Source organism: Triticum urartu, chromosome 7 (assembly GCF_003073215.2).
Source record: "Triticum urartu cultivar G1812 chromosome 7, Tu2.1, whole genome shotgun sequence".
In the NCBI taxonomy this organism is placed as follows: Eukaryota; Viridiplantae; Streptophyta; class Magnoliopsida; order Poales; family Poaceae; genus Triticum; species Triticum urartu.
The window spans coordinates 716,366,406-716,380,924 of record NC_053028.1 but is presented as its reverse complement, the minus strand read 5'-3'; the positions used below and the strand labels follow the sequence as shown (position 1 = coordinate 716,380,924).

Sequence of the window (14,519 nt, the reverse complement as noted above, 5' to 3'; positions counted from 1 at the left end):
ATGTATTATGCTCTTCTTTCAGTTGCATTCAGGCAAATTAACTCTTTGTTGAACCTTGTATTTATTTGTGTCTCTCCTTTTTTCCTTCTTCATCTACATGATTAACAGCAACTAGTCGAAAAGTTACCTCTTGCCTGCTCTTTAATTTCCTGTATGCAAACTGCTCATGTGTTATGTATTTATGTTAATTTCCTATATGCAAACTGCTATCCACTATATGACAAGCCCCCCTGTGGCCACCAACCACCTTCAGCCATCAACAGCAGACCCCTCACCGCCTCGACTATAAATTGTATCGACATCGATCTCAATCCATTCACAGCACAAAACACACAGTCACAATGGCCACCACTAGCAAGCAGGCTCTAGCTCTCGCTTCTCTCTTGATCCTTCTCACGGGCACCCACATCATTGTTGCCGCAAGAGCCCCGGTCGCTGTAACCGGCATTGGTGCTGGAGGAGGTGGCTACGGTGGTGGTGGAGGTAGAGGAGAAGGTGGTGGAAGCGTCGGCTACAGTTATGGCTACGGTTCACACTATGGAGGCCGTTATGGCTATGGCGGAGGCATTGGTGGTGGTGGCAGTTGGGGAGGTAGCGGCGACATGGGCTCAGGATACGGCTCAGGTTACGACAGTAGTTATGGCTCCGGTTACAATTCTGGTGGTCAAGGTGGTGGGGGAGATAGTGGAGGAGGTGGCGGCGGTGGATCCGACTATGGCAATGGCGGTGGATATGGGTCTAGGTATGGAGAAGGCCACGGGTCAGGCGGTGGCATGAACGGTGGCAGTGAAGCAGGCGGCGGTAGAGGGGGAGGTGGTCGTGGCATGAACGGTGGCGATGGAGGAGGCGGCCGTAGAGGGGGAGGTAGTGGTGGCATGAATGATGGCGATGGAGGAGGCGGCAGTAGAGGGGGAGGTAGTGGTGGCATGAACGATGGCGATGGAGGAGGTGGCGGTAGAGGGGGAGGTGGTGGTGGCATGAACGGTGGCGATGGAGGAGGCGGCAGTAGAGGGGGAGGTGGTGGTGGCATGAATGATGACGATGGAGGAGGCGGTGGTAGAGGGGGAGGTGATGGTGGCATGAACGGTGGCGATGGAGGAGGCGGCGGTAGAGGGGGAGGTGGTGGTGGCATGAACGGTGGCGATGGAGGGGATGGCGGTAGAGGGGGAGGCGGCGGTGGATGGGGAGGTGGTGGTGGAGGAGGAGGCGGTGGAGGGGGAGGTGGTGGTGGCGTGAACGGTGGTGGTGGAGGAGGCGGCGGTGGAGGGGGAGGTGGTGGTGGTATGAACGGCGGCGGTGGAGGCGGCAGTGGTGGTTTTGGGCATGGAAGTGGCAAAGGCTATGGCTATGGCAATGGGAGTGGCTGTGGTGACGAGCATGGCCAATGAGCATCACCTATAGCAATTTTTACCATTGTTTATTAACATAAATTAAGCTGGTAATAGAGCGTTGCGTAGATCAGCCATCCTGATATGCATATTAATGATTGTTTCCACGGTACTGTATTCATAAGACAGAATAAACCTTATTTAGTTTGAACTGTGACTTCTATTTATTTATTTTCTACCATGCTACTGCCACTACGTACACCAAAGAGCCTTTCCGCATACAAGATGCATGCAAGATGACGAGCATACCATCATGTGTAAGTAGGTTACACGCCATCTCCAATCCTCATCCAATTTCACCCATTTTGCTTCAAAAAGGTTGAAATTCACTTTGCTCTTCCATTCACAAAAATGTATCTACCATCGCAGGCAGCTGAAATCCTCTAATCTCTGCATCAAAAATTTGCTTTTGATGTCCAAGCGATGATACTTTCCTGTGATCAATTTTACAAACATGCAGCAAAGAAACTGAATCATCGATGAACAAAGATTTCAAAAGCATGTGTGCAGTGCCTTTCTGAAGCAAATAAACATTTCATCATTGTTGGAGAAAGAGGCAACAAATAAAAAATTACAGAATACTATAAATCTTTATGCAAAAGAAGGAAATAAACATGGTAGGGTAAAGAGAGGTAGCCACATATCATACTATACATTACGGGCTAACCATAATAATGAGAAATAGGTTAGAAAATCCCACAAAAATCAGAACACGAATTGAGAAGAAAACCTTGAGACCAAACTGAATCTCATATGTGCACGTAGCTTGCTGACGTGGTGCTCTATAAAAACGTTGCTAGCTGACATGAATTAAGAAAAACAACTTTGATACCAAACTGTGTGAGCTATCTCAAAATAGAAATAAAATCATCGGCAGCGGACGTACACTGGCTGGCTAGGCTGGCTCTGCTCATGCTCTTGGCCGGCAGCAAACGCATGTAGATATAGATATCGCAGGGACTTGGTCTTTCCGATAAGTGGAAAACGACTCCGACTTCACCACGAAGGACCAACCAAGAGCCGTCACCGCGGTCGATGCACGAGATCTCCGTCGACCTATGTCAAACAACCGGCCAGCCGCGTCGAGGACTACGTAGGCAGCTCTGGCTCCAGCCTCCCCTGGTCGCAAGCTGTAAGTGTCCATGTCTTCCTCTTGTGAAAGGTGGTGTAACCATGAGATAAAGGTTTGTTTTTAAGACCTAAAGAATAAAACTATGTAATAGTATTTGCTAACAACATAGAGATGTACATTTGTGATATGTGAGCTAGGTAGCATGCAGGAAAGGAAGGAAATTTAAAGGATCAATGGAAAGAGTGATAGGCGTGCATTTGTGATTTGTGGTACTTTAGCTAGTGCAGCATGCATTTTAGCTTTAGCCTTTCTTCTTCTTCTTTTTTCCTTCTCTTCTCCATCCATGCATGATGTATCTTTCGGCCGAGCGCCTGAAAGAGATAAACCTCTATCGATAGATCCTTGTATATGTTACCTATAGCCTTGTTCGTAATTAAGAAGAAGAGGGTTCACAAAAGCCAAATAAGCCAGATTACATATATGCGGTATGAATGTTTATCAAATCACTCATCGCCACAACAATGCCACTAACATTTCCTATACACACAAACGACTTATTAACTATACTACAAATAGCCATAGAGACCACCCACGTGATGACTGGTCTCATACAGTGTACCATCCTTGGGGTGCTTCACTTCTTCAAGACAGGCATAGCAATGCTGAGGGTCGACGGGAATTTCATTGCCATAATATACACCTGCACTCTCGATGCCTCTAACCCCACCTGTATATAGATAAAACCAACACTAATTAGTACTCAAACCACGACACTTATTTTGGAAGGGACGGCTCGGTTGGATATAGTACATAAAAAAATGGAAAAGACATATATATATAAACTCGGTCTGGAACTAACCAACTCTTTCGCTTCCTTGCAGAGAAACTATGCATGTAGGTATATACACATCAGAATCAGAATCGTAGTATAGCTCCGCGAACAAGAACTCTTCCTCTGAGTTCTCCAAGTTGCTTTTTGCCGTGAAGTTTACATGACCATAAAAGCCTCTTGCGGAAAAGATTGCGGCGCTGGTGATGGCTTGGACGAGCTCATACTTGGCCTAGCGTATTTTATTTTCAGGTTAAAAACGTACAAAAAAGGGAATTAAATAAACAGGCAGGGAAAATGTGTTTTTGTGGTGTAAAAAAAATGCATACCTGGTTCTGGTCTTGGCTGTTGTAGTGGTCGAGCGCGGCGGTTATGAACTCATTTGTCTGGCGCTCGAGGTCCGCCGCGGTGAAAGCGCAGTCGTCGGAGTAGCTGGGACTTTGATCTAGGTAGTCGTCGGGGCGTTCGGGGGTCTTGAAACCGTCGCCATCGGGAGTCATGCTGCTCGCAAACCTAGGTAAATTATATTATGGGTTAATTAAAATGATTAATTAATGCAGTCGAGTCGATGGAAAAGATTGCACCAGGTATTTACTCGATCATGCTCGCGGTATTGGGATCTGGATCCAGGTATTCGGAGAGGTGGTGGGTGTTGAGGAGGTTGTAGCCATCGATGGCGTCGGCAGGAAGATGATCCGCTGTGGCTGTGCTCCCAAACCTAGGTTAATAGTAGTATATATAATTGGGCCATTAATAAAGAGAATGCGTTAAGGAACTTACTGATCTGGAGAGGATGGAGGAGGCCATTAAGGAACTTACTCTGGATAGCACTCATACGACGGCGAGGTAGGAAGACGAGGACCGTTGACGTTTTGGGGTTCCGGAGGATGAGGAGGTGTCCTCTTGTACAGCACACCGCCGGCAGCCATGGATGTCGATCTGCTATCAAGGTCAATCAATTCAAAAGGGAATCCAACCAAGGGCCCTAATCTAATCCAACCAAGGGCAAAAATTGTTTACATTTAGAATGTCAAAAATATATCATCAGATTCATCATAAGATGTAGTTTCATATTTTATATATTTCGTATTTTAGATAGTAATAGTTTTTTTTATAAACTTGGTCAAAGCTTGTGAAGTTTGACTTAAGAAAAAAAACTATACTACGTTACGGAACCAGTAGGGGAGGGGGGTTAATTATATTACCACCTCGTCCCCCACCCCTAGAAAGACTAACCTCGTTGCCATTTTGCTTAAAAAAAAGTACATATACGACTTTCTCTTTCAGAATAACTTTTTCTTTTGCGAAAAATTCTTTCAAAGTAACTATACGACTGGATTTTCATATGTTCAAACGGTGTGGACGTAATAGTCTACTTTTTTGTCAAAAAGCACTAAAATCTTACATATCATTCACCGTGATATACACACATGTGTGATGTCCGTAATACTTCTCTCATATGTAGTACTCCCTTCGTCCCAAAATTCTTGTCTTAAATTTGTCTAGATACTGATACATTCCTATATAGACAAATCTAAGATAAGAATTTTGGGATGGAGGGAATAGTATATAAGTACAGTGTCGTAGTTAGGGCATCCCTAACCCCAAAACCCTACATGGACAGCCTCATTTGTCTGTGCCGCGACATGTATGCCGGGAGCGGCGCTCGGCATCATTCGCCAAGCTACATGAGTTGCCGTCACACAGCCTCACCGCTCCGGATCTCATCATCGCTTCGGCGATTTGTGATGCCGGCTAGCCCGTCATGGAGGTGGGGCACCATGGATGGGATGCGGCAGCCGTCGTCGGTGTGGCTGCTACACCGAGATCCAACGCCATGCTGCCTGCTGGGCTCCGTCGGCGGCTGGGCAATCTCATCCCGGTAGCGGCCTCACTGTGGATTGTGGTGGCCACTGAAAGGTCTTCGTGAAGGTTTATCATTCCAAATCCGGTGGTTGCTTTGACGGTGAGATGCAAAGTATGGATGACGACTTGATACAGAGGGGTGGCGGTGCAGCGGCGGCGGTCACACATCGCATATAGCTTCTGGGATCGTGGAAAAGTGATGGCGACAACACATGACTGATTTGATGGTGGTGCTTCTTGAGCACCCGGTCTCGAGCTCCGGGGCAAAAGCCTAGGTGACCCGAGTTGGTTATGCCTGACAATGACGATGGTTTTACGTCGTGGCCTTGTTGAAGGCATTGCTCGGATATGTTCGGACTGATTTTTCAAGATGAAAACATAGATACTGACCTTGAGTGGTTGGATCCGATGACAGGCGATTGAGCATCGCTCCCTTTCTGAAGGTGTTGCTGTTGAAGAACCTCGTTCTTTGTGTGATGTCATAAGATGATTGGTGCGGATATGATCACTGATGTAGTTTGTAGATTGTGGATCTGATCGCTCTATTTATTTCTTGTTTATATATAGCTTTGATCTTATTTGACTTTGCTATTTTTATGGCGTGTTTTTGTGTGCGTGCGTTGATGTTGGCTGTGTGTATCCTAAATATGCAGAGGCCGGGTGTGCTTATTGTGTTTGTATCCTTTTAATGCTTTATTTTGAGTTAATAAAATTTATCTTTTGTCAAAAAAATCACAACGTCTGAACACATGGCCTAGATAACGGCCACCAGGTCGCTCGGCCTCAAAGAGACCTACTCAGCTGGCAGCAAAGTATATAAAGTGTACTGTTAAGCCGTAGTTGCATGTAACTCAAAAGGCAGGAAAGCGAACGAGGAGAAATGTACCTAGATGAAGGCTATCTAGTGAGGCCGAACGTTAGCTAGTCGATCTGGAAAGAAGAAGAAAGTCGAACGATTCGTGTCATCATACGATCGACATATAGTATCTATACTTTGGTTAGCTAGCTAGTACGATCCAAGTCCAACTTATATGCACAGTGAGCATTGTTAGGATTCTTACTATGCTAAATTTTGTTGAAGCACTTGAAAGCGATGATGATGTTATCAGTGATTAGTCTCCCTGGAATGAAGTCACTTTGCGTTTCTAAGATTAGCTCGTCAAGCAAAGGCCGAAGCCGGTTCACTAAACACTTAGAAATGACCTTATAGATCATGTTGCATAAGCTGATGGGTCTGAAGCTTTTCAGATTTTGTGGATTCCTTCCTTTTGGGATGAGTACAATAACCGTGTCATTGACCCCCTCGGGCATCCAACCATCCTCAAAGAATCTCCGTACAGCGGCAATGATATCTTTCTTAACTATACCCCAGTTTTTTTGGAAAAACCAGGCTGAAAATGTTGGAAATATGAGCAATTTACCAAATGATTTTATTAACAGAAATACTAGATAGAGCACGATTAGTATAGCAGTGATAAAGCAAGTCATGCGATTTGACAAATAGAAGGTAAACAGCAACTTCACATATGAACTGTAACTAAACACATCTAGAGCAGACAGTATAGCAAGTTGCATATATGAAGTACAACCTAACACATGTAGGGCAGAAACTAGAGCAAAGAACTGTGGCAAGACGTCTAACAGAAAGAGCATAAATACGTACGGGACAGCAGCAGCATAAGCACTGGACTTGGGGTCGACGTCCTCTCCAGCCATGTCGTCGACGTCGGGGAAGTAGTCGTCGGAGTCCGTGATGAAGAAGTCAGTAGTCGCGCGGAGCGCTCCCCAAAAACCTTATCACCCTTCTCCCGTACAGGACTGTGCGGTTTCGGAGGCCTACTGTCCCGACTCGCGGTGCACGCCGCAAGCCGGGATGAGGAAGACAGCGGTAGCTCAGAGAATGAAACCGGTGGCAGCGACGGGAGGCGAAACGAAGAGACGAAGGCGGGCGCCGTCTAGTGCTGGTGCGTCCACTAGGATAAGGTGAAGGCGTGCAGCAGCCAACGCGGACCCAGAGGAGAACATGATCATCGTTTAGCCGGCAGCAGTTGACGCGGATCCAGAGGAGAACATGATCGTCATCCAGCTGACGCGGCTCGGGTCGACGCGAACCCAGAGGAGAACATGATCGTCATCCAGCCGACGCGGCTCGGGTCGACGCGGACCCAGAGGAGAACATGATCGTCATCCAGCCGACGCGGCTCGGGTCGACGCGGACCCAGAGAAGAACATGATCGTCATCCAGACGTCAGCAGCCGACGCGGCTCCGGTCGTCCAAAGGCGAATCCATTACCGTTAAACGAAGCAAACCGTGGCAACACCCCAGACAAGCCATCAAACTCCGGATCTGGAACCCTTGCATGACAAAGACACTGGAGGAGGAAACCATACCTAACATCCACGTTCCACCATCTTGCAGATGCCGCCGACGCAGATCACAATCCGCATCCGCTCTCGGACTATCTCCCAAGCTCCACCACGAGGATGTTGCCGCCGCCGCCGCCGCACCGTCCTTGCTTGAACAGCATGGATTCCAGACCCATTCCCAATGATAGGACTAGTCGCCTCGTCGGAGTAGGATTTGAAGAAACTTTATTTAGCGCTGTCGCCGAAGCCAAAACGATGAACAGCCTAAAAAGGTAAGCTGCTTTGGCCTAAAACTATCCACATGTGTGGGTCCAGCAATCTCCCCCACCACCGATGGATGGTGCTGAAAGGCTGGCCTCTCCTGGCCGCGCTAGGTTTGCAGTCGCGTGGAGTCGAGAGGGAAAAAACACTTGGATCAAGTTTGTTGGGAAAAACATCTGAAAATGGATTTGATATTTTAATGGATAAACAATGCATAAACAACAATAATATAAAAAGAGAAGAAAAAAGGGAAGCCACGAAGCAGTCAACAGGAGTCAACCCCCATTTCCTTTCCGTCCCCCTCTACGCGCCGCGCCGCCATGGATCCCGCCGACGACGACGGCCGCTCACCTTCACCCGTCCCGGACCCAGACGACGGCGACGGCGGCAGCGGGTGGGGGAGCGACAAGCCGCCGCCCACGCGCGCGGAGGAGGGGCGCGTCGTCGGGAAGGCCGCCATGGAACCCTCGCCGTCGCCGCCGGACTCCACCGTCTCCGACCAAGGTAGCCTTCGCCCCCTCCGCTCCCAAGCCCCAACCGCAGGCGGCATCGGTGCCGATCCACTTCAGTTCGATTCGATTTGATTCACGCATTTCGATTTGGCAGTCGCCCTCTCCTCTCCGCCGGTCCCGGTCCCAGAAGACGACGACCTGACGCGCGCCGTGTCCCTGCTGTCGCTCGCGACCCTCACCGCCCCCCGCGCCGTGGATCCGTCGCCGCCGTCCTCCGCCGTCTCCTCCCACGGTCACAAAGGTACCCAGCCGCATTCCCCCCTCCTGAGCAGCTCATCACACCTGCTGCTTTGCGCGTGGTTCGACAGACTCCATTTGCCAATCCGATTGCTCTCCTTCTGACGATCAACACACGTGCGGCTGGGAACCAGATGATAATGATCTCGCCGGCGTGAACAAGCGGACGCACGCGAGGTTCCTCGTCACCCACGCCCAGGCCGGGCTCATCATCGGGATGGGTGGCTCCACTGTCGCTGCTGTCGAGGCCCGCTCTGGCGCCCGGGTCAAGCTCTCCCGCCACGACCAGCTCCTCCCCGGCACCGACCGGAGGGTCGTGCTCGTCCATGGCCTCCTCAGCCAGGTCATGGACGCCATGGAGGTACTGCTCCAAAGGCTCTTACTCTACCAGGTTCAGGTATTACATCGATCTGCCTATATATCTATCTCTGTCCACTCTTCAGTTCAGGGCAACAACAAACTACACTTGCTGCATCCCCCGACCCCGAGCAGGTGAGGTGATTTCATCCTCTCAAGTTGATCATTGCTTCTCGCAGGGTGACCAGGCGGTCGACTCTGAGCCCACGCTAGTGCTCGTCGTGCCTCAGCCCTGCTGCGGCGTGCTCATCGGCAAAGGAGGATCTGTTATCAAGTATATATGTTTTCCCTCCTATTCTCTGTCTTTTAGTTTCACGTACGTCGACTTCGCGCATCGCCTATCACGCTATGCTTGCTGTATCTCTGATTAATGAACCGTGCGTGTGTGTTTTGCCTTGTGTACCCATGCCATGCGCGCTTGATTGGATTTACCGCCTTGTTTTGCCTTGTGTGCTGCTCTTCTGGTCAGGCCATGGCTTCTTTTCTACACTAGTGTTTTCGCCATCCTTTGCTGGTCTGAGTTTCTTTATTGCTGACTTACTAGGTCATTCACTGAAGCTTCGGAAACTGCAATTCAGATCTCACCACACAACATCTCCTATGGCTTCAACGACAGGCTGGTCACCATCACAGGGCCCTTGGATAATCTATTGCGAGCAGTGTTTCTGATAATATTTGAGCTGTTAGAGGACATTCGTTATTTATTTCCATGTGCAGCTGCTACGGTAACTCCTCCACCCCGCACCGCCCGTCTTCAGTATCCCTGCCCTGAATTAATAAAAACGAATTATTCTATGTGAAGTCGTCGTATACAAGCTAGCTGTATTAATTCGTATTCTAGGCACAGACAGTGGCCCCATGCATGACGTGATTACCCTGTTACAGCTCCTATCACATTTAATTACCTGCTCCACCGATTACTTCAATTGGACCAGATTTCAATTGCAATAGCTGTACTAGATCATCCTGTGATCCAAGTTTTAGTTCTAATCTGTACAATATATACAACAAAGGGACCAGATTATTAATGCTTTGCTTATTAGATCTAATAGGTATATCATATTGTAGTTTATTTGTCTACCCTAACCCTCATTGTAATTCTAGCCTGGAGAATGCATGCAAATTATTTGTCCAGTTTCTAGCTTAAATCTTTATAATCTGGATATTATATTTCCCAGCCTACTAGATATAATTAAGATTATAATTTTAATCTATCTCCCCCCGCGCAATTCAAGGTGGACCAACAAGGGCGATGAATGAAAATTAAATTCCTGTTCTGAACACTTATGTGCATTTGTCTGTCCTGAAATTTAGTTATGTCGCATCCCCTTGACATCAATTTCCCATCGTTTGATTCCACACCTCACCATGGTCAAACTAGAGCTCTCTCAGTCTTCATCAGCATCAACCATCAAAAAACAACATAAATGTCTCACAGGCTACACACCCTCCTAGCAGCCTACATAGTACGCCCCACGCAGTTCCAAGCCGACAGTTCACATCCTGTTCACTACGGAAGCATCTCCTTGGATAACTCTTCCCACCTCATCCAGTATATTTTTCAAAAATAATATTACTGCTAAAAGCAGTAAACTTCTCAAATCTTGTGCTTGGCCAGTTGGTACACATTTTTTCACTACACGGTTTGTCTGCCCTACACCACATCTCGTACTAATATTTTTCTGCATCAGTACAAGAAAACATTTCATCACTTAATCTCAATAGTTTTCCATTGGGTGCAGAAATGACTTTATATCGTACATAAAAAGTTTCTCATTCCATGATTCAACTCAACAAGCCAAGCTAAACTTGCTTGACTTGCAGATTTTGCTCATGTTGGCAATTTATAATAAGAGAACCAAACAGCACCTATATTTGATATGATCAAGAAACTAAACTAAATGGGCCCTCTTGCAAGCACTGCTGTCAGCTTCATCATCATTGTCAAGTTCAGTATCTGGAATAGAAGAGATTCCTGAACATTCATAATGCATTTCAACTTATCTTTGGCTCTCATCGATCAACTGTTCCTTGTTGGTTCATTCTCACCCCATCCTTCCCCAAGCTTGACAATTTCTTTTTCAAGAACTTACTGCAATTTCATATAATGTATAAATTATATGTACTCCCTCTGTATTAGTTTACAGAGGGAGTACCAACTAGCAGTACGTATGATCTGTTCATCGAAATTTACTTGCATTCACTATGAAAGGTTTCTTTTCTGTACTCTCTGTAGGAGTTCCATATCAAGAAACTTGGTAAATTACAGAACATTGGCTCCCTAACTGGAATAATTGCTAGCAATGCTAAGCCTACTAATTTCGTCTGTAACAAAAAATTAAACTGACTAACATAAAGGTGTTTTTCATGCATCCTTTGGTAAATAAGTTTGAAATATCTCTTACTGTTCTTTGCATACTGGATGCAAAATTATTTATTTGTGAAGAACATTATTTACTGTTTATGTACAGTTAACCAAATGGTCTGGGCCTTTTGCCAAATCTCAACTTTTTTCTCTTGATTTTTTTCAGCCAAACATTCCAATGAGATCACCTGTTAACAAGGATGCCCAAGAATCTGTCACTATTGCTGTTGCTGATGAGCATATGGGTTCTGTTATTGGTCGTGGTGGAAGGATTGTCAATGAGATCAGCAAGGTATCCTTGTTCATCACAAACAGTCAAGTAACACTTTGTTTTCCCAGCCTACTAGATATAATTAGGATTATAACTTTAATCTATCTCTCCCCCTTGTAACTGAATGCGGACTGATGAAGGCGATGAATGAAAATTAAAATTCCTGTTCTGAACATTTATGCGCATTTTTTTTCCTTTAAATGTAACACCCGCAATTTAGTTATGACGCATCCCCTTGAAATAAATTTCCCATGGTATGATTCCACACCTCACCATGGTTAAACTAGAGCTCTCTCAATCTTAACCAGCAAAGAACAACATAGATGTCTCACAGGCTACACAATACGCCCCCTGCTCTACTCCCCATGCCCGACAGTTTGTCTGCCCTACACAACATATCGTCGTACTAATATTTTCCTGCATTAGTACAAGAAAACATTTCATCTCTTAATCTCAAATAGTTTTCCGTTGGGTACAGAAATGACTTGATAATTATATAGAACATAAAAAGCTTCTCATTCCGTGATTCAACTCAACAACGCAAGCTAAACTTGCTTGACTTACAGAGTTTGCACACGTGGGCAATTTATTACAAGAGATCAAAAGGGTACCTATTTTGATATAATCAAGAAACTAAACTAAACGAGTCCTGTTGCAAGCACTGCTGTCAGCTTCGTCATCATTGCCAAGTTTAGTATCAGGAAACTAAACTTCACTAAATTGTGGGTTTGACTTTGAACTGTTAATCTGATTTACATGTGCAAATTTGTGTCATCATGCATGCTTTGGTAAATAAGTTTGACATATCTCTTGCTAATCTTGCATACTGGATGTAAAATTATTTGTGAAGAACATTATTTACTGTTTATGCCCGTTAACCAAATGGTCTGGGCCTTGTGCAAAGCTGCTGCAAAATCTCAACCTTTTTCTCTTGATTTTTTCAGCCAAAAACTCCAATGAGATCACCTGTCAACAAGGATGCCCAAGAATCTGTCACTATTGCTGTTGCTGATGAGCATATGGGTGCTGTTATTGGTCGTGGTGGAAGGAGTATTAATGAGATCAGCAAGGTATCCTTGTTCAGTCAAGTAACACTTTCTTTTTCTACTTGCGCTGCTCATTGCCCTCTCCTGTGGTTAACTGTCTAACATGAAGTATCTGTACAGCATGCCTGGAAATTTTTTTTTTGACCAACTTCTCTAGAGGTGTTGCATCCTCCTAGATGAGTTGTGTTAAGGAAAGCTGGTTTTGTTTGGGTTACTGTCGTCATCTGGTCCTATATATATGCGGTGCTTAAGTAAAGCAAAGTCACTTGCAGCAAGAAGAGGGTAGTAGTAGTGTTCCTTACTCGTGAACAGTACTGTATATGGCACCATGCATGTGGGTTTTCTATGTAAGCTTGCACCAATATAATGGGAAGGTATATATTAAAGAAACTGAAGAACTGGACTAGCGTGTGTCGATCACGCGTACAAGGCAGGCAGAAGGTTCTCTAGTTTGTCAGTCATATGATGGTTTGTTTGGGTCATCATGAGATGTGAGGCCTGTTAAAAGTCGTTGGCATTCATTAGCCAAGCTCCTGTCCCCAACAGAGCATGTGCACTAGGAAGGAAGGAACATGCGTGCATGGTGCAGTAAGTATTATTCCTGAATGGTGGTTTAATTGGTGTTGAGGTCTTTTTTTTTTTTGGCTTTCTCCTCTTCTTATCAAACTGATATACATATGTATGGGTATGGCATTCGATATTTTGCCTGACCATGATAAGTTGTTTGGATTTCAGGTTAGTGGAGCATGGATTGACATCTCAGGCAAGGGGGAGTTCATGCCCGGGACTCGCGACAGGTAGCGTTTTGCTGTGCTCAGTTTCTGTTCTTTGTGTGTGTTGAGTTTGCGGAACAAGGTCGCCTGTACCGTATGTATGTAACCTAATAACATTTGGTGTGTGATGCAGGGAGGTGATTATGAGGGGCACATCAGAGGCGATCCGCGCAGCCGAGGCGATGATCATGCACCGTGTCTCCGTGGCCAGCGGCAACTTGATGGGGCGGAGGGTGGAGGGAACAAGCGTCAAGGGTCTGCTTACCAGGCTGGACGAGGAGGATGATGATGATGCAGTCGTGCAGATGCATCGGCTGAAGTTGAGTGATCGGACAGAGTAGATAGTCACGGACGGACAGCACAGGAAGGAATCGAACCATTTTTAGAGTTTTGCGTCTCTCTCTGGTAGAGATAGATAATCAAATCAATCGCTAGTAAAAAGGATTAGTCAGGTAAATGGATGATGGGATCACTGATGATGATTCACCAATTTTCCTGTTAGCATTGGGATTTTGCATGTTTTGCCTGGTCAATGATACTAGAATCTTATCTCCCCTGCTGAATGTTGCCTTGCCCTCCTTGATGTTTTTTTTTTGTTGGTTCGATTGAATTTGCAACTTAGTTTAGATGATACCTATCTCCTCTCTTCATTTTTGTAAGTCGTTTTAGACAGCTGAAATTGAACTATATGTTTTAGGTGCTGTCTTAAATGTCTAAAACGTTTTACAAAAGTGAACTGTTTTAGGTGTTGTCTTATATAAATGTCTACGACGTCTTACAAAAGTTTTTTTTTAATGTGGGGGAGGGAGGGAGTATTTTTTTTCTTTTTTAAATAAATGTGGGGGAGGGAGGGAGTATTTCTTTTCTTTTTTAAATAAATGTGGGGGAGGGATTTAATTTCATCCTTTAGAATTCCTATGCACTGCCTTACCACACCAGAATTTCATTGGTCCAACTAGCAACACGTTAGCTGTTGTTCAACACTGCAAATTTCATGGATTTTACTCATAACATGTTGCCCTCTTGTTTCTCTTATATTGTTCTGATTTTTCTGTGTTGCAAATCTTGTCAGCGCCCTTGGGTCCAAACTACTCCCTCCCTCCGTCCTACAGTATAATATAAGAGCGTTTTAGGACGGAGGGAGGGAGTAGTTTGTAAGACCGCTTGGTCCAGCG

General features: G+C 45.8%; 1 protein-coding gene across 1 annotated transcript; it reads left to right on the top strand.

Annotated features, from left to right (window-relative positions):
• Positions 1 to 8,030: 8,030 nt before the first annotated feature.
• Positions 8,031 to 13,898, top strand: LOC125520443 (protein BTR1-like). Its single transcript, XM_048685371.1, has 9 exons — positions 8,031 to 8,287; positions 8,390 to 8,536; positions 8,667 to 8,929; positions 9,069 to 9,163; positions 9,434 to 9,614; positions 11,421 to 11,546; positions 12,470 to 12,595; positions 13,307 to 13,368; positions 13,478 to 13,898. The coding sequence occupies exons 1-9, from the start codon at positions 8,104 to 8,106 to the stop codon at positions 13,683 to 13,685; spliced, it is 1,392 nt and encodes a 463-aa protein (XP_048541328.1). The 5' UTR covers positions 8,031 to 8,103; the 3' UTR covers positions 13,686 to 13,898.
• The last annotated feature ends 621 nt before the right edge of the window (positions 13,899 to 14,519 follow it).

Bases quoted from the DNA above. Each gene is read 5' to 3' on its own strand.
- LOC125520443 (XM_048685371.1), top strand. From the start codon at position 8,104: ATGGATCCCGCCGACGACGACGGCCGCTCACCTTCACCCGTCCCGGAC. The intron at 11,547-12,469 runs GTATCCTTGTTC...TGATTTTTTCAG, and splicing joins TTGTCAATGAGATCAGCAAG to CCAAAAACTCCAATGAGATC. The intron at 12,596-13,306 runs GTATCCTTGTTC...TTTGGATTTCAG, and splicing joins GTATTAATGAGATCAGCAAG to GTTAGTGGAGCATGGATTGA.